Source organism: Osmerus eperlanus, chromosome 3 (genome assembly GCF_963692335.1).
Source record: "Osmerus eperlanus chromosome 3, fOsmEpe2.1, whole genome shotgun sequence".
NCBI classification, from domain to species: Eukaryota; Metazoa; Chordata; class Actinopteri; order Osmeriformes; family Osmeridae; genus Osmerus; species Osmerus eperlanus.
In genome coordinates this window covers 5514610-5534332 of record NC_085020.1, presented here as the reverse complement: position 1 = coordinate 5534332, position 19723 = coordinate 5514610, and the positions used below count along the sequence as shown (strand labels likewise).

Here is a 19723-nt window from a genome sequence, read left to right as displayed (position 1 = left end):
AGTGAAACAAGAGCAACGTATTGCAAGAAAGGAGTCAACATATCCACAAATAGATGTTCTGTATGAAGAATCAGTAACAGACAAAGTTAAAGTATCACACATTACCAAAAGATATGAAACATCTGATAAAAGTGCAGAATCTGTAATTACAAAGGAAGTTTCTAATTTTGAAGTAATTTCTCTTGTTGAGAGGGGACAGGCATTGGCTAAAACTGAAGACATGATTCAGACAGTGAAGGGTATTCAGTCCACAACGGTTGCAGTTAAAGACAAACCTAGCAAAGTGCACCCTTCTAAAGGAAAGAAAGGTGAATCACAGTCTTCGAAACAATTACAGATATCTGATAAAATGGTCAAGGAAAAGACAGCAAGTCAAGATGAAACTTGTGTGTCAGAGGGAATTGTGTCAAAGAAAGTAGAATCTCCCAAAATAAAAAGACCTGACATATCCACATCTGAAGAGATAATTGATACCCTTAAAGATAGTCGATCAAAGAAAGATGCTGAGAAGGCAATTTCCTATCACGAGAAAACATTACATGGAAAACAAGAACAGGAGAGTGTTGAAAGACAGAAGTCAACATTGCCACAAATAGATGTCCTGTATAAAGAATCAGTAACCGACAAACATCGAGATAAAGTATCACATGTTCCCAAAAGGTTTGACACATTTGAGGAAAGTGCAGAATCTACATTTCCAGAAGATGTTTCTAAACTTAAAGTAATTTCTCCTGTAGAGAGAGGACAGGCATTAGCTAATACTGAAGACATGATTCAGACAGTGAAGGGCAGTCAGTCCACAATGGTTGCAGTTAAAGACAAACCTAGCAGAGTACGTCCTTCCAAAGGAAAGAAAGGTGAATCCGAGTCTTCTAAACAATTAAAAATATCTGATGAAATGGTCAAGGAAAAGACAGCAAGTCAAGATGAAACGTGTTTGTCAGAGGGAATTGTGTCAAAGAAAGTAGAATCTCCCAAAATGAAAAGACTTGAAATATCCACATCTGAAGAAATAATTGATACAGTTAAAGATAGTCAATCAAAGAAAGATGCTGAGAAGGCAATTGAGAAAACATTACACAGAAAACAAGAACAGGAAAGTGTTACAAGAAAGAAGTCAACCTTGCCTGAAATAGATGTCATGTATCAAGGACCAGTAACAGACAGAGACCTAAATAAAGTAGCCGATGTTCCTAAAACATATACAACATCTGAGAAAAGAGCAGAGTTACCATTTACAGAAGACGTTTCTAAAATTAAAGCAATTTCTCCTGTAGAGAGGGGACAGGCATTGGCTAAAACTGAAGACATGATTCAGACAGTGAAGGGCATTCAGTCCACAACGGTTGCAGTTAAAGAAAAACCGAGCAGAGTATGTCCTTCCAAAGGAAAGAAAGGTGAATCCGAGTCTTCTAAACAATTAAAAATATCTGATGAAATGGTCAAGGAAAAGACAGCAAGTCAAGATGAAACTTGTGTGTCAGAGGGAATTGTGTCAAAGAAAGTAGAATCTCCCAAAATAAAAAGACCTGACATATCCACATCTGAAGAGATAATTGATACCCTTAAAGATAGTCGATCAAAGAAAGATGCTGAGAAGGCAATTTCCTATCACGAGAAAACATTACATGGAAAACAAGAACAGGAGAGTGTTGAAAGACAGAAGTCAACATTGCCACAAATAGATGTCCTGTATAAAGAATCAGTAACCGACACACATCGAGATAAAGTATCACATGTTCCCAAAAGGTATGACACATTTGAGGAAAGTGCAGAATCTACATTTCCAGAAGATGTTTCTAAACTTAAAGTAATTTCTCCTGTAGAGAGAGGACAGGCATTAGCTAATACTGAAGACATGATTCAGACAGTGAAGGGCAGTCAGTCCACAATGGTTGCAGTTAAAGACAAACCTAGCAGAGTACGTCCTTCCAAAGGAAAGAAAGGTGAATCCGAGTCTTCTAAACAATTAAAAATATCTGATGAAATGGTCAAGGAAAAGACAGCAAGTCAAGATGAAACGTGTTTGTCAGAGGGAATTGTGTCAAAGAAAGTAGAATCTCCCAAAATGAAAAGACTTGAAACATCCACATCTGAAGAAATAATTGATACAGTTAAAGATAGTCAATCAAAGAAAGATGCTGAGAAGGCAATTGAGAAAACATTACACAGAAAACAAGAACAGGAAAGTGTTCCTGGAAAGAAGTCAACCTTGCCTGAAATAGATGGCATGTATCAAGGACCAGTAACAGACAAAGACCTAAATAAAGTAGCCGATGTTCCTAAAACATATACAACATCTGAGAAAAGAGCAGAGTTACCATTTAGAGAAGAAGTTTCTAAAATTAAAGCAATTTCTCCTGTAGAGAGGGGACAGGCATTGGCTAAAACTGAAGACATGATTCAGACAGTGAAGGGCATTCAGTCCACAACGGTTGCAGTTAAAGAAAAACCGAGCAGAGTACGTCCTTCCAAAGGAAAGAAAGGTGAATCCGAGTCTTCTAAACAATTACAAATATCTGATGAAATGGTCAAGGAAAAGACAGCAAGTCAAGATGAAACTTGTGTGTCAGAGGGAATTGTGTCAAAGAAAGTAGAATCTCCCGAAATGAAAAGACCTGAAATATCCATATCTGAAGAGATAATTGATACAGTTAAAGATAGTCAATCAAAAAAAGATGCTGAGAAGTCAATTTCTTATCATGAGAAAACATTACATGTAAAACAAGAACAGGAAAGTGTTGAAAGACAGAAGTCAACATTGCCACAAATAGATGTCCTGTATAAAGAATCAGTAACCGACAAACATCTAGATAAAGTATCACACGTTCCCAAAAGCTTTGAAACATTTGAGAAAAGTGCAGAATCTACATTTCCAGAAGACATTTCTAAAATCAAAGTAATTTCTCCTGTAGAGAGAGGACAGGCATTGGCTAAAACTGAAGACATGATTCAGACAGTGAAGGGCATTCAGTCCACAACGGTTGCAGTTAAAGACAAACCTAGCAGAGTACATCCTTCCAAAGGAAAGAAAGGTGAATCTGAGTCTTCTAAACAATTAAAAATATCTGATGAAAGGGTCAAGGAAAAGACAGCAAGTCAAGATGAAACGTGTTTGTCAGAGGGAATTGTGTCAAAGAAAGTAGAATCTCCCAAAATGAAAAGACTTGAAATATCCACATCTGAAGAGTTAATTGATACAGTTAAAGATAGTCAATCAAAGAAAGATGCTGAGAAGGCAATTGAGAAAACATTACACAGAAAACAAGAACAGGAAAGTGTTACAAGAAAGAAGTCAACCTTGCCTGAAATAGATGTAATGTATCAAGGACCAGTAACAGACAAAGACCTAAATAAAGTAGCCGATGTTCCTAAAACATATACAACATCTGAGAAAAGAGCAGAGTTACCATTTACAGAAGAAGTTTCTAAAATTAAAGCAATTTCTCCTGTAGAGAGGGGACAGGCATTGGCTAAAACTGAAGACATGATTCAGACAGTGAAGGGCATTCAGTCCACAACGGTTGCAGTTAAAGACAAACCTAGCAAAGTGCACCCTTCTAAAGGAAAGAAAGGTGAATCACAGTCTTCGAAACAATTAAAGATATCTGATAAAATCGTCAAGGAAAAGACAGCAAGTCAAGATGAAACTGAGATAATTGATACAGTTAAAGATAGTCAATCAAAGAAAGATGCTGAGAAGGCAATTTCCTATTATGAGAAAACATTACATGGAAAACAAGAACAGGAGAGTGTTGAAAGACAGAAGTCAACATTGCCACAAATAGATGTCCTGTATAAAAAATCAGTAACCGACAAACATCTAGATAAAGTATCACATGTTCCCAAAAGATTTGAAACATTTGAGGAAAGTGCAGAATCTACATTTCCAGAAGACGTTTCTAAAATTGAAGTAATTTCTCCTGTAGAGAGGGGACAGGCATTAGCTAAAACTGAAGACATGATTCAGACAGTGAAGGGTATTCAGTCCACAAAGGTTGGAGTCAAATACAAACGTAGCAGGGGGAGTCCTTCCAAAAGGGAACAGCAACAAGAACCTTTAACAAAAGAGGATTCAGTTGCTCCTGGAAGAGTGATCCAACATGAAAAATCATTCATAGACAAAGATGTAGACCAATTGTCAGGCACTAAAAAAGTCTGTCCAACGTCTGAAGAAATCGGGGAAACTTCAACAATGGATGATAACATTTCTCAAAAGAAAGCGAAAACCCCAACAATTACAGCACATAAATCATTTAAATCCCAAAAGATAATTGATACGGTTGAAGAGAAAAAGATGGACTTTGAATCAGACATTCTCAAAATGCAGAACAAACTTGAAGAGCCCACTATAAGGGAATCTTTACTGGTCACTGAAGCATCTCAAAATACCCCTGAAGAAGACTCCTTGGATATGCCTCTACAGAAAGATGATGGTGAAAATAGACAAGAAAAAGTGAGTCTTCAACCGAAACACATTCGATCAACAAAAACACAGCCTTCAAAACTTACAGATGAAAAGAAAGACATGGAACAGCACTCCCTAAAGCCATCTTCCAGAGGTATAAAAACAATCTTGCGTATTTCTTCATATTTTTATTTTAAGAGTGCCTCCATTTCACTTCACGCATTGTTTGGATAAAACATCACTTTTTCTCAACCGGAAGTATCCTCATTGCCCGTTATGTCTGCTTCATTCTATGTTAGTTACATGTTGTTCACAATGTCACGTCTTGCACATGGGAACCGTCCAAACCCATTGTGTATTTCTAATGATCCTTCTTACTATTGTGTGTTTATCACGTTCACTTCACAAGTTATTCACACAATATTCTTATTTCAAAGTTCACAATATTTCTTCTTATAAATTTATTCAATTAAAGAAGATATTATCCCCCAAAAAGGTAGATGAAGGACAAGATCTTCAATCATCAGTCATCCAAATCTTGCGCTTGTCTGTTTTGTCTGTCTACATTATATATGTTATGTTTATATGTTTTCTGTTGATGTATTGTTTACATTGCTCAGGGGTTGCCCCCGTCTGTGGTGTTGTTTGATTTTCACTATGGTGTAATTTTGTTTCAAGTACCTATAAAGGAGCAGGAGTCACCTTCACAGCCCATACAGCCAAAGGCAAAGACAGCTAGTCCACTTGAAGGTATTGTTTTGTACTGTTCATTGTGTGTGTCATATGTTCTTGGTCTTGTCTTGTTAATTCATTGATAAATGTTTCTTGAGAAAATCCTAATCTTGAACTTTGATCTTGAAGCACCATATACTGAACGATATGATACAGAAGAGTACAGGAAAGAAATCCAAGTTCAAGAGTTGGAAGAAACAAAGAAAGGTATTCTTTTGGCAAAATTCAGAGTATTCTGAAAAATTACTTACTAACGTCTTTTAAAAAGGGCCATTCATCAATTCATCCACCATATAACTTTTATGTTATTTGCCATTAGACGTATTTGTTAAACATTATCATGCATTTATCATTCAGTTCTATTTCATCTTTGCAATTAAAGTGAGCAAGCCAGTCTTGAAAGTTCAAGAAGACATTAGGAAGTATGCTGAGCAAGAGCAATCTAGGTCTGAAGAGGAAATGATCGATTCACAAGGAGATACTAAAACAGGTATTGTGTTTTCTATGTTATCTGTCAAAAATCTGAATATAAAAGGACAAACTAACCTCTTGTGAAAATTCTAATTACATATCAAACACTTTTTGCTTTGTTCAAACTCTTTTCTTCGTTTATTTGCTTAATTGTCTTTGTTTATGGTAACCACTGCATTGAAAGCTTAATAAGTGATGTGAGAAAGCCACTGTTTCAGGAAACACAAACAATGCATGAATATCAAGACAATTTAACAATTATAAATGGAACAATCACTCCATAAAGGTTGATAAAACCAGAGATCAGACTGGAGTAAAACCAGTTGTTTCACCTGTAAACTGTTTTGTTTCTCTTAACTAACCTCTTCTTGTCAGTAATCCACATGATACTGTATTCTTTATGCATGTGATACAGTCCAGGTAGGTGTGATCCTTGACCTTCTTCACTTCATTAGCATGCTCTGGTATTGTCTGAGCCTTACTTAAACATCCTTAGAAAATCATAGAGAGTATATCTTCTCTTGAACTTCGTCTTATTCTTAAGAATATTTATTAATACCAGTTTAAAAACCATTGAAAAATAACAATGTTATAGAAAACTGCAGCTTATTACATGTTGGGTACATGTCTTGATGTGATCTTCATATCATAGTGATAAAAATACAGTTAACAGTGGACTAAAGTATTGGGCTTTTCCAAATCTTTTTTTATCGATTTTTATATCTTTGCAATGTGATGCTTGATCAGTACATTTAAACTTTTCTCTATGGATGTGGTGTGGGATAGAGAGGTTTGTAATAGTGAAGTATGTGTCTGGATCTCCTATTCCAATCTGTGAGAGTATGTGAGTGCCTCTACTAAATTGTATACTTTAATTTCTGTAATAGATGAAACCAAGGGACCTGTTACAGCACCTGGAGGAGCCAAGAAAGGTAGGATGAATACTAATATTTTCCTTCAATCTTTATTTATCCAATGTACTTTATGTAAATTGTGTTTGTCTATGTTCTGGATTGTTTTGTTATTTGTTTGTCTTGTTCTTTGATTTAATTTTAAATTGTCATATTAAATAGGTATAGTTAAAAAGGTTTACATTGCACAATCTTTTTACATGTTATGTTAAAATGTTTACATTGCACAATCTTTTTACATGTTATGTTATGAGTAATGTGAAACCTTACTTGCCTGCAACATCAGTTCTCCGACAAAAAGGTAAAATTCCTGTTGAGGAAGAAACATTTGAGATGCCAACGCTGAAGAAAACATCCAGAATGTCAAGAGAGATGGAGGAAGAACAGGACACTGTGTCACTGAAGAAAGTACCTGGTTTCCCCTCTGAAGATTTACCACAAGAAACCAAGCCTCCTCAGAAACTGACCATGACAACTGTTTATGACGTAGAAGAAAGAGTGTATGAAGAAGCTGAGATGTTAACAGCTAGACATTATGAAATTGAACAACCCACTCGGAAAGAGAAAACCATCAAGAAACCTGATGTGGTACCTAGTAAGGACAAAACGGTTGAATTGAAAGATTCTAAACAAGACACATACACTCCTCGAAAGGGCACACCCAAAGATGAGAAAGTAGAAGATAAAATGGCTCTAAAGAAAACTCCTAAAGATAGGAAGGAAGAGGCTGTTCCACAACCTAGCCAAGCTCTAAAGAAAGTGTCAAAATTGCCTTCCGATGAGAAAGAACAAGAAACTGTGAAATTAAAACCATTTAAAACACCTACAAAACCTGGAGTCGCTGAAATGGTAAAGGACAAAAAGGACAAGGAATTTATTGATACTCAGTGGGATAAGACCCCTAGAGAAAGGGAGACTAAAGAACCTGCCGATCATGAGAAAGTTAAAATTGTTCCAACAGATAAAGAGGAACAGTCAATGGCAAATAAGCCTGTGGATAAAGCCAGAAAAAGTCCAGAAAAAGATTTGAGTTCTGACAAACTGCAGCCAAAAGGGAAAAGAATTCCCACCCCTGAAGAGGATAAGGAGAGCATTAAATTGAAGCCGTTTTCAAAGACCTCTAAAGGTGATGACGAGGATGAGAAAACCCCATCAAAGCCAGAGGAGCGGAAGCCAACAATACCTGGCAAGGTGCTCAGTAGAACCCCAAAAGATGAAACTCCAGTAGAGGCAAGTGTTAAGAAATATGACTCTCCGGAAGCACAAGACAAGGAACCTAAGAAGGTGAAAAAGGCTGAACCAACCCCTGATGAGAAACCAAGCCCGACAAAGCCCTTGCCTGTCAAGAAGGTAGACAAAAGTCCTGAAGAGGGAAAACCCATGCAACTGAAAAAGGCCGGAATTCCCAGCATTGCTTCTGAGGAAAAAGAAGGTAAAGCCTTAAAGCCTGTGGAGCACCTCAAAAAAGGCCTGGAGTTGAAAAAGACTCCCTCACCCAAGGTTGAGAAACCAAAAACTAAAGCAGTTGAGTCAATTCCGGCAGAAAAGAGGCCAAGTGGAGATATCAGCAAAAGAATACCCAAACAGGTTTCACCAAAAGACTCATTTGAGGCAGTCACTCTTAAAAAGGTCCCAAAGAAACCATCACCACAAGAGGAGAAAACTGCACCAGTAGAACCAGAGAAGACTGGTAAAGCAAAAATTCCGATGATGAAAGAGCTTTCACCTCAAGCAGTGCAGTTGAGAAAAATATCTACTCAACTGGAGGAGGAGGTGGATGAGGAAGATCCTGAGGTGGAGGAAGAAGAGGAGGATGAAGCATGGGGATGGGAGCTTGTTCCAAGTGAGAGTTATGGTTCAGAAGACTGGGAAGGAGAGGAGTATGAGGAGGGCGCTGTAGAGACCACGGGTATGACCAGAAGAGGTGAGAGGATGGCTGCAGAGATTGACCATTGATGCGTCCGCAACCTCCTTCATCCCTGAATAATCTCCATTCATTTTCATTTTAACGTCTTCATGTTTGGAGTGTTCATGTTACCAGAATTTGTCTTTAATGTCCCTTCCATTCAGTTTTGTGTTTGTAACGTTTGTCGTCTTTTTGTTGATTGTCTTCTTTTGTTTTTCATCTTATTGTCGTCTCTCATTTTGACGTCTTTGTTATCTGTTTGTCAAACCATAAAAAGTGCAACATTTTACTCCATGCTGTAATTCTTCACTAGTCTTTTTTGTGTATGTTCTCCATATCATGTCATGTTCTGAACACCTTCCTTAATATTTTATTATCTTTCAACTCTCAGAACTCTGTCATATGAACATACCAGATACTAATTCACAATGTTTCATTCAGATGGAAAACCCGCTGAAGAAGCAGCAGGGAGGGGTAGAGGTAGAGGTCTAAAAGGTAAGACTGGCATTTTGTTAGGATGCTGGTGGAACTTATCTTTTTCCCAGTCTTTGAAAATATGTTGAAGGAGAGAGATTTTCAAGTTTTATTATAGGTTTTTCTCTTTGCATATCTGTATGACAGACAAGCAATTTCTTGTAAAATCATGTAAACGTGAAACAATGACATGTGTTCCTATTTCTATGGAACTTTCCAAACTTTCAAATTCACTTTTTTAATGAAAGCATGGTTTTAATTTAAAACATGCTTTCAAATAAAGTCCTAAATTCATTCACCACACTAATACTGCGGTATTTTTATATTTTATTAAGAATATTTCAGGTAATATAAGTTTGTTGAAATATCTATAACAGATGACCCTTTATTGTGTCATATTTGTGCTGTAAAGATTTGTCCAAAATATATTACATCTAAAAAACTAACTGAGTGGAGTAAATGTATGCTATTTTATCTGAATATTAGCCAAGCAGACTCCATCCCCTGGTGAAGGAGGCAGGGGAAGAGGAATGAGACCTGGTGGAGACAAACCACCAGAGGAACCCTTTGGAGGATTCAAGCTCAAAGCTGTTCCCCTTAAGTTCATTAAAAAACTCCAGGACATAGTGTTGAAGGAAGCTGAATCTATTGGCTCAGCAGCTGTGTTTGAGTGTGAGGTTTCACCCTCTACTGCAATAACAACATGGATGAAAGATGGAAGCAACCTAAGAGAGAGCCCAAAACACAAATTCACCTCTGATGGCAAAGATCGCAAACTGAACATCATTGATGTCCAACTCTCTGACACTGGCGAATATACTTGTATCGCCAAGAATGCCGGCAAAGAAATTACATGTACAGCCAAACTCATTGTTGAGGGTAAGCATTAAATTACTATATTGACATATGTGGTATATATGTATGAATATCCATGAGAAAATATCATACTTTTGCCTTTGTTAATCTGATAACATCCTTATTGTAAATGCCTTTGGGTAGAGCTGCCTGTGAAGTTCATTAAGACCTTGGAAGAAGAGACTTCAGTCCTTAAGGGACAGCCTCTATACCTGACCTGTGAGTTGAACAAAGAGAGAGATGTTGTATGGAAGAAGAACGGTCAGCCCCTCAAGAAAATCGCAGGGAAGATGGCTATCAATGTCATTGGAATGCAACATGCAATTACACTCCAGGACTCAGGGGAAGAAGATGCTGGTAACTACACATGTGAGTGCGAGGACATCAAGACAGAAACAGAAGTCAAAGTAATTGGTAAGTAGAGGTCTAATATATATACATAAACCTAAATAGGTATTCACATGCTTTATAAACACACCACTTAATTTGTGTTGCACAATATAATGATTCCTGGTTTTGTGTACAGAAATCATCAGAGACTGGTTGGTGAAACCACTGAGAGACCAGCATGTGAAACCTAAGGCCACAGCCACATTCAAGTGTGAACTCTTCAAAGACACACCCAACTGGAAGTGGTTCAAAGGGGATCAAGAGATTTCCAATGATCCCACTGACAAAACAGAGGTCAAGAAAGACGGAAAAGAAGTGACTCTTACCATCAAGAACTCACAGCCTGATGATGTAGGAGAATATGCCATGGAAGTTGAAGGACGTAGATATGCTGCTAAACTAACACTTGGAGGTATGTTGCACTTGAACACATTTCCAGAAGAGCAAAAACTGGCAATTATTTCAGACACAAAAATATTGAAATACATATTTAGGACTATGAGTAATTAAACTACTTTTCCAGAACGTGAGGCTGAGATCTTGAAGCCTCTCTCCAGCATTGAGGTGGTTGAGAAAGAAAACGCATCCTTTGAAACTGAGATTTCTGAAGAGGACGTGGCCGGAGAATGGAAACTTAAAGGGCAAATCCTGACCAGATCACCAGTAAGACATTTAAAATGCAATTTAGCCTTTTTATGTTCCTGTATATTCCTGTATCTTGTTAATAATTTAAAAAAGGAATATAAGGGCAGAATGTTCTTGACATGGACAGAAGTATCACTCTGGTTTAAAACAAATATATCATTTTTCAGACTTGTGACATTAAAGCTGAGGGCATGAAACGTTTCCTCACTCTGAAAAATGTGGAAGTTGATCAGTCCGGTGAAGTATCTTATCAGGCTCTGAATGCTATCACCAGCGCTATGCTCACAGTCAAAGGTAAGTAATTAAGTAGAGATTACCACATAAATATGTTCTGAGCTTCTTTGCTGCAGTGATCTACATACAATACAAACTATATCACATACATTTTTGTTTGGAAACGAAAGGATATTTATGTTTGGTATCATCCTCAAATCAATAAGAAAATGTCTATAGATATTTAATAATTATTCATACCTCCCAGAAATCGAAATGGACTTCACAGTCCCCTTGAAGGACGTGTCTGTACCTGAAAAGAAACAGGCTAAATTTCAGTGTGCCATCACAAGGGATGTGCCAAAGGTCATGTGGCTAAGGGGTTCTGACATCATTTCACAAGATCAAAAATATGAGATAATTGATGATGGGAAAAAACATATGTTGGTCATTAACAACTGTGAATTTGATGATGAGGCACAATATACTATTCAAGTTTTGGGCAAAAGTTCAACAGCTAAGCTCACTGTCGAGGGTAAGTTTGTGTCTTTCAAAATCATCTGATCATCACAAGTAATTAACTGCTTGATTATCTCTCCGACGTGAGATGCCATGGTTGGTTGTTTTTTCTATTTCCTAACTGGAAGTCTACATGCCCTACTAATATATAGGTATGAGGCTTAAATTTGTCTCACCACTAAAGGACCAAACTGTGAAGGAAGGTCAAACTGCTCAGTTTGATGTTGAGCTTTCTCATGAGAATGTACCAGTGACATGGTACAGAAATGAAATAAAACTGCATCCAAGCAGAACAATTGTCACCCAAGTTGATGGAAAGAAACACATATTAATAATGAGGGAGTTGACACTAGATGATACATGCCAGATTAAGGCAGAGGCTAAAGGATTTCCCTCAATGGCAAACTTGACGGTGATAGGTAACAACTACAATTTCTTTTTTTTGTTATGTTCTACAACATTATTCTATATTGGGTTTGAACAGCATATTTGTATGCATTGTTCTTCTGTACATTGCCACATAGGGAGCATCCATACAGTAGTTTAGGTCCTGTATTGTGTGTAAGTGTACTTACATCTAGTCAATCAAAACCAATGTAATATTTTTCAGAGGGTGACGCATACTTCGTAGTGAAGTTGCAAGACTATACCGCTGTGGAGAAAGACGAGGTCACTCTGGACTGTGAACTCAGCAAAGACGTCCCTGTGATGTGGTACCACAAAGAGACAGAGATCAAAGCCTCCAAGATGGTGACCATAAAGGCTGAAGGGAAACGCAGAGTGCTGTCCATTAAGAAAGTGGAGGAAAAAGATAGAGGGCAATATGTATGTGACTGTGGAACTGACAAGACCATGGCAAACATCAATATTGAAGGTACAGTCAACAAGTATTAATATGCATGCACCCCACTCCAACATATTCACCATACCAATCAACACCAATGCAAGCCAATGTTGAGATAGCCTGCCATGCCTGTTGTTGGTAGCCTACAGTAGATGTGTTTTGTAGAAACTTACCCCATTTATGTTGGTAGTCGACGGGTCAGTGTGTCCAGCAAATTGCACACAACAGGTTACTAGCCAGCTACATTCCCAACAGTACGTATTTAGCTCTAGTAAGTGGGTCTGAGCTGGAAACTTCACATTGCTTGCTACTTAAATTCGGAATCGTAGATTATAAACTTGAACATGATGCCATAACAACCTATTACGAATTGATTTGCTTTTTGATAAATTCATTGCTAGCTTTTCGTTCTTTCATTTAAATTCTGCCAATATAAACATATACTTTGGGTGAATTCTATCTGTCTGACCCTGTCTATTTTCAAATATTTCCTATGCAAATTTCAGCTCGTGATATTAAGGTGGTTCGCCCCATGTATGGTGTTGAGCTCTTTGACGGTGAGACGGCTCGTTTTGAAGTGGAGATTTCTGAAGATGATATCCATGGCCAGTGGAAGTTAAATGGAGAACCCCTTACTACCTCTCCTGTACGTTTCGGTTCCATAAATGTCCATTTAACAATTTGTAAATAGAGCGCATGGTTAACAACATTGTTAACCTTAATTGTTTTGTATAACTTTTTACAGGATGTCGAAATGATTGAGGATGGTGCAAAGCATACTTTGACTTTGTACAACTGCAAGGTATCCCAGACAGGTGAAGTGGGATACCAGGGGGCTAATGCTAAGTGTTCTGCTAACCTAAAAGTTAAAGGTGAGTTTCTCCCGCATTTAGTAAAAACATCTACATCATTCTACTTTTGGGCAAGATGTTATGCAAATGTATTTGCTTGTAAATTACAGAGCTTCCGATTACCTTTATTATCCCGCTGAGTGACGTTAACGTGTATGAGAAGGACGAGGCAAGGTTTGAGTGTGAGGTGTCAAGGGAACCCAAGACCTTCCGTTGGCTCAAGGGATCTCAGGAACTACAGTCTGATGACAAGTATGAGATTACAAAAGATGGAAAAAGGTTCACGATGGTGGTGAAATCTGCCGCCTATGACGATGAAGCCAAGTATGTGTTTGAGGCAGAGGACAAGAGAACAACTGGAAAACTAATTATCCAAGGTATCCCACAATTGATATTAATTGTATATATAAATATACTGTATATTCAAACAAGCAATATAAACCTTTTTAAAGGTTGAATATGCCAGTGAATATTGTATTACATGTGAAACTTTTTTTTCTAGGCATCCGCCTTGAGTTTGTCAAGCCCATTAAGGATGTCACAGTGAAGGAGCGTGAGACAGCAGAGTTCAGTATTGAACTTTCACATGACAAGATCCAGGTCACTTGGTACAAGAACGATGTGCGTTTGCATCCCAGCAAAGTGGTGCACATGTCAGATGATGGCAAGTTCCACACCCTGGCCTTCAAGGAAGTGTCCATTGATGATACATCTCTGATCAAAGTGGAGGCCATGGGAAAGACATCAGAGGCCATGCTGACTGTTCTAGGTTGGTGAACAGTTTACTACTGTGGATCCCAAGAAATACAATGGCTGGAATTTTTTGATTATGAAATTACACAAAGCTCATTATGATGTATGTATGTATGTATGTATGTATGTATGTTCTTTAACAGAGGGAGAGGCCTATTTCACAACCAAGTTGCAAGACTACACTGCAGTAGAGAAGGATGAAGTGACACTGGTTTGTGAACTGAGCAAGGCTTCCGCTCAAGTGAGATGGTTCAAAGATGGACAGGAGATTGTTCCCTCCAAAAATGTGTTAATCAAGGCCGATGGAAAGGGGCGTTTTCTTACTGTTAAGAAAGCAGAGAAAGGCAACATTGGAGAATACTCATGTGACTGTGGAACTGACAAAACTACTGCCAGGCTGAACATTGAGGGTAAGATAACTTGACACACACACTTTTAGAATAATAATATAATTTCTTATATTTACACTAACTGTTGATGTTTTTTTCTCTGCAGAGCGTGACATCAAGATAGTCCGTCCCCTGTACAGTGTGGAAGTGACAGAGACTGAGACTGCTCGCTTTGAGACAGAGATCTCTGAGGAGGATGTGCATGGTCACTGGAAGCTCAAAGGAGAAACCCTTCACCAGTCTCCTGTAAGATTATTACAGTGCCAAAAGTTTTAATTAAATGATATTAATATATTTAAAACGTCAAAAGAAACACAAAGCAAAGTTCAATTGTGTGCATCCTTCTCCAGGACTGTGAGAAAAAGGAGGAAGGAACAAAGCATATTCTGATCCTGTACAACGTTCGTAAGGATCAGGCAGGAGGAGTTGATTTTCAGGCAGCCAATGCTAAATCCAGTGCTCAGCTCAGAGTTAAAGGTGAGATTAAATGTAACACACAGTAAGTAAGTAAGTAAGTAAGTAAGACTTTATTTATGTAGCACATTTCATACAAGAATTGTAGCTCAAGGTGCTTTACATAAAATCAATAAAAACAATAATACAAGTGATAAACAATTCAAACAAAAATAAAAATCCCAATAAGATCTCTGTTCAAGAGAGAAAACAACTTTAAAAAGTAGGAAAACCCTTTTGAGATAAAATTACACAGTCACACGTACCATATTTTATGGATGCTGTAAATTGTCAGTGTTGATAAACCACTCTTGGCGATACAGTATATTTATGAGGGGTTATGAGCAGTACATTTGTTAATGTGTGTTTTGATATATGAACTGTTGGCTGATTAATAAATCAGCTAGTTAATCACGACAGTTGCCTCATTTAACAGCCCATAAAAAAATGTGTCAGGGATATCTAAAGATGTGTGTCAAAATTGTTGAGACTTGTTAATCCAGTCACACTTTCTGTGTTCCAACAACTGTATGTGAAACAAAAACATCGCTGCTGTTACGACATGCAACCAGCTGCAATGATATAAGCATTTTTTTTGTTGGGTAACATGCAGCTCGACATTCTCCTTTTCCTGGACAATTCCATGGTGTTGATTGACAGGGACAGATTGCTCAGCCTGGTTGGTTTGGCAGGGGTGGGCTCATGGCCAATCAGGTGTTGTGGCTATTTTAGAAGGCACATACCTTATCTAGAGTGAACGGCTAGTGATTGGCAGAGCTACAACATACCTCCCCCCAAAGGTTTTCTGCAGACCATATACATCTCAAGGAAACTTGGTATGCAAATTAGTTATCCCCCCCAACAGCAAGTCCCAGAGCTCTAGTCCACAGTTGTCCTGAGGGCTCATAGGCTTCAGTGGCCTACCGTCAGCTCAACCAAAAATGAGGATTAGCCATTGAGGATTTACCTTCCATTGGGATTTGGGGGTGACTAATCATGTCTTCTCCTCAATCTAAAGCACGGGTGATCGGCCTATTGAGGCCTCTCAAGGATGTTACTGTTACTGCTGGGGAGACTGCAACATTCGACTGTGAACTGTCATATGAAGGCATTGCCGTGGAATGGTTCCTAGGGGGTACAAAGTTGGAACCAAGTGACAGAGTAAGTTTAAAACACCACCTTGGTTATTTACATCACATCACTGATGCTCCCTGATGACAAGTGCTTCATGCCAACTTCCCAATATTATTCAAATGAATTATAATGCAACTGTCAACAAAGCTGATCAAATATTTTACTTCCTGGATTTCAAGGCATATACCCGTACCTGAAATTCAAACTTTAACATAGTTCTATATTTTATTTATAATTTATTTATACTGGAGTATAACTTTAATTCTAATGCCATAATGCCATAATTTAATTCTGGCCATAATGCATTATGGCCAGACTGTCATTGCTTATTAATATTTGGTATCGTGAATGTTGTGCATATTGACGCTTTTTAGATGTATTAGACAACTCCAGTACATGTTTTCTTCATATAAGGGCCTGTAGAGATCAGGATTCCAGTAGAGCATTTGATCTGGGTTTTGAGATAACGCAGAAGGCTTTTCTGCCCTGCAAGCGTTCTTCTGGTTATTTTTAACTGCTTCAAGTGTGTGAGTCCTATGGCAGGTGGCAAGAGGGGCTATTGCTATTTGACAGTTTTAATTTGACATAAGAACATGTTGTATGTAATACGTTTTTCCCGTAGAAATCGTAATAGTGATGCTAGGCCCTCCATAGAGTTTGATTATTTATTTAATTCCTAGTCCTCTGAAATGGCTGTCAGAGTATGTGCTTGGTTTATGGTGTTGCGCAAGGTGTTTTATTACCTGCAGCTACATGGTCTTGCCTGAGGAATACTGTGACATTATTGCCAGTTTCATTATTATTAAATAAAAATCCATGATAAGTAATCGTGTTAAATTCAGTTCCATTAACTGGGAAGGTTTTTGATCATTTAAATATTATTAAAAATGATTTAAGACAATAGGAGATTAAATGTATTGGACACTGGTGTGTGCTTTCTATAAGAGGCAATTTATATAGATGGACCAAACACACTCAACAAAAGTTAAAATCACTGCCTGTCCAATAACGTATGTTATACTGTATGTACCCATTGGTTATGTAATCTTGTAGCCTTCTAGCTAATTAGCAACAGTATCCATCCACAGGATCAACGACTGGTCCCAATGGGGATACTTGTCAATGCTTATTTCAATTGCAACAGTATTAGTCACATGAAGGCCTAGTACAGTTTTTAACAATTTAAAGAAAACATATTGTGGAGTCTTACACCTCCTACTCTTTGAGGAGAGAGGAGTCGGGTGGCAGGGAGTTAAATTGGTCTCTTGTCACCAGCTGCCTGTGTTCATTAGATGGAGTATATAGCCCTGACACCACTCTGGCTGTCATGGCTTCCTGATTTATCAATCTGCTTGATCTGCACAGGTGGTCTTCAGGTCTGAGGGCAGAACTCACACTCTGACTCTCAGAGATGTGAAGATGACAGAGGCTGGTGAGGTACAACTCATTGCTAAAGACTTCCAGACACAGGGCAAACTGATTGTAAACGGTAGGTTCTGGGTGATGTACTGCTACTATTTATACGAAACTGTGAAACTAGGTGCTCAATCCACAGGTTCAAATGATGGCTTTCTGATAACTGCTAATTGATTACTATTATTAAATGTTGTGTCAAATAGTTTTAAGGTTTAAGCTTATTCAACTGACAAACATGATGGAAACATACAGATATGTTAATAGCAATGATGTTACTCATGCTTCCTCGTGATTACAGCACGATTTGTGACAAAACACCTTTGGGCCTTTTAGTTGTGTATGAGTCATTGATACCTGTGTTGTTAAACAGAGCCACCAGTTGAGTTCACCAAACCTCTGAAGGACCAGACAGTAGAAGAGGAGGCCACTGCTACTCTGGAATGTGAAGTTTCCAGAGAAAAGGCTGAAGTCAAATGGTTCAGAGATGGACAGGAGATCCGCAAAACTAAGAAACATGAAATGGTTGCTGATGGCCGCAAGAGAAAACTGATCATTCAAGGCTGCACACTTGATGATTCTAAGACATATTCCTGTGACGCAGGGGAATTCAAAACATCTGCTTTCCTGAATGTTGAACGTGAGTACAAGAAGCTAAAGTATAAATACACAATATAATATTTTGAGCACTGATTCAATAAAAGCAACATGGATGATGTATCAAAACTGTGACATTGTCTTCACAGCTCCACATGTTGAGTTCAGTAAGCCGCTCCGTGATGTTGAGGTCAAAGAGAAGGAATCTGCGAGATTTGAATGTGAAGTTTCACGTGAAAATGCCAAGGTAAATTGATATGTGCACATGATTTAGAGTACACAGAGGTAATACAACATCAATTTACGGTACATACATTTGTGGAATTTTTGTCTGGCCTTTTGTCTTGAAACAGGTCCGCTGGTTTAAGGATGGCAGTGAAATCAGAAAAGGGAAAAAGTATGAAATAATTGCAACAGGTCGCCAACATATCCTCATCATCAACAAGTCAGTCTTTGATGATGAAGCTGAGTATGAATGCGATGCAAAGACCTCCAAATCCTCTGGCATGCTGACAGTTGTCGGTAAGACTAGCTGACAGTCATTGGTAAAATATTCATATTGCTACCTTGGAACTCTCCATTGACTATAACCTATTCTCCTTGCAGAGGAGGAGGCTAGGTTCTCAAAGAACCTGTCTAACGTGGAAGGAACAGAGACAGACAGCGTGAAAATGATCTGTGAAGTATCAAAGCCCAGTGCTGAAGTCACCTGGTACAAGGGTGACAAGGAGCTGCCTGAGGGAGGAAGATATGACCAGATTGTGGATGGAAAGAAGAGAATTCTTATCATCCAGGATCTCAAAATGGACGATGCTGGAGAGTACAACTGCAGACTGAGCAACGCTAAAACGTCTGCTACACTGAAAATCAATGGTAAGACAGTTATAATGCAGGACATTTACTGCAGTACCTCAATTTGCTAGAAGCATTGCAAAGCCTATGAAACACTATTAAATAACATAAAACCTAAATGTCTGTGCTCCTACTAAGAGGCAAGTGAGGGTATACACCAAAACTTGAACTAAAGCCATGCTTATTGTTTCAATTCCTTTAGAACTTGCTGCCGAGTTCATTGCCAAACCTCAGAATCAGGAGGTGGTTGAGGGAGAAAAGGCTGAGTTTGTCTGCTCGGTCTCCAAGGACACCTTTGAAGTCAAATGGCTGAAGGATAACAAGCAGCTAGAAGCTGGTGATAAGTACCAGATGATCTCTGATGGAAAGAGAAGAACTCTGGTTATAAAGAACTGTGATCCGAAGGATGAAGGAGGCTACGCTGTGATGATTGGCACTACAAGAGCTTCAGCTGACCTGTTTGTTCTCGGTTTGTGACTCATACTATTGTCCTCTTCAGTTTTTATAAAACATTTTCTATCTTGTTTGTTTTAGTGTAACATTGAAAAAGGATATACTGACTTGTAACATTTCTTTGAAATCCGTTCTTACAGAGAAACTTAGGATCATTACACCACTCAAAGACACAGAAGCAAAAGAAGGACAAGAGATTGTCTTGAATTGTGAAGTGAACACAGAAGGAGCCAAAGCCAAGTGGTTGAAAAATGACGAGACTATGTTTGAGAGCAGCACGTTTGTCATGGTGCAGAAAGACAATGTCTTTTCTCTGAGGATCAAGGATGGTCAGAAGACAGATGAAGCTAACTACACTATCACACTAACAAACCAGCGTAATGAACATGCTAAGAGTTCTGCAAAACTCACTGTCAAAGGTAAGCATAATCTATTTGTAATTACATTGACAGTTTATTTT

General features: G+C 38.2%; 1 protein-coding gene across 1 annotated transcript in view; it reads left to right on the top strand.

The window, feature by feature from the left end:
* LOC134016980 (titin-like) overlaps positions 1-19723 on the top strand; it is a 154155-nt gene that overhangs the window by 57030 nt on the left and 77402 nt on the right. Inside the window, exons 78-102 of the mRNA XM_062456226.1 lie at positions 6499-6543; positions 8870-8923; positions 9389-9781; positions 9902-10171; positions 10284-10559; positions 10671-10810; positions 10960-11086; positions 11274-11540; positions 11677-11943; positions 12135-12398; positions 12875-13014; positions 13114-13240; positions 13330-13596; positions 13722-13988; positions 14116-14382; positions 14468-14607; positions 14712-14838; positions 15833-15975; positions 17314-17437; positions 17735-18001; positions 18108-18205; positions 18312-18480; positions 18565-18831; positions 19013-19279; positions 19404-19682. Coding sequence (XP_062312210.1) covers positions 6499-6543; positions 8870-8923; positions 9389-9781; positions 9902-10171; positions 10284-10559; positions 10671-10810; positions 10960-11086; positions 11274-11540; positions 11677-11943; positions 12135-12398; positions 12875-13014; positions 13114-13240; positions 13330-13596; positions 13722-13988; positions 14116-14382; positions 14468-14607; positions 14712-14838; positions 15833-15975; positions 17314-17437; positions 17735-18001; positions 18108-18205; positions 18312-18480; positions 18565-18831; positions 19013-19279; positions 19404-19682 — 5052 coding nt within the window. The remainder of the gene's footprint in view (positions 1-6498; positions 6544-8869; positions 8924-9388; positions 9782-9901; positions 10172-10283; positions 10560-10670; positions 10811-10959; positions 11087-11273; positions 11541-11676; positions 11944-12134; positions 12399-12874; positions 13015-13113; positions 13241-13329; positions 13597-13721; positions 13989-14115; positions 14383-14467; positions 14608-14711; positions 14839-15832; positions 15976-17313; positions 17438-17734; positions 18002-18107; positions 18206-18311; positions 18481-18564; positions 18832-19012; positions 19280-19403; positions 19683-19723) is intronic.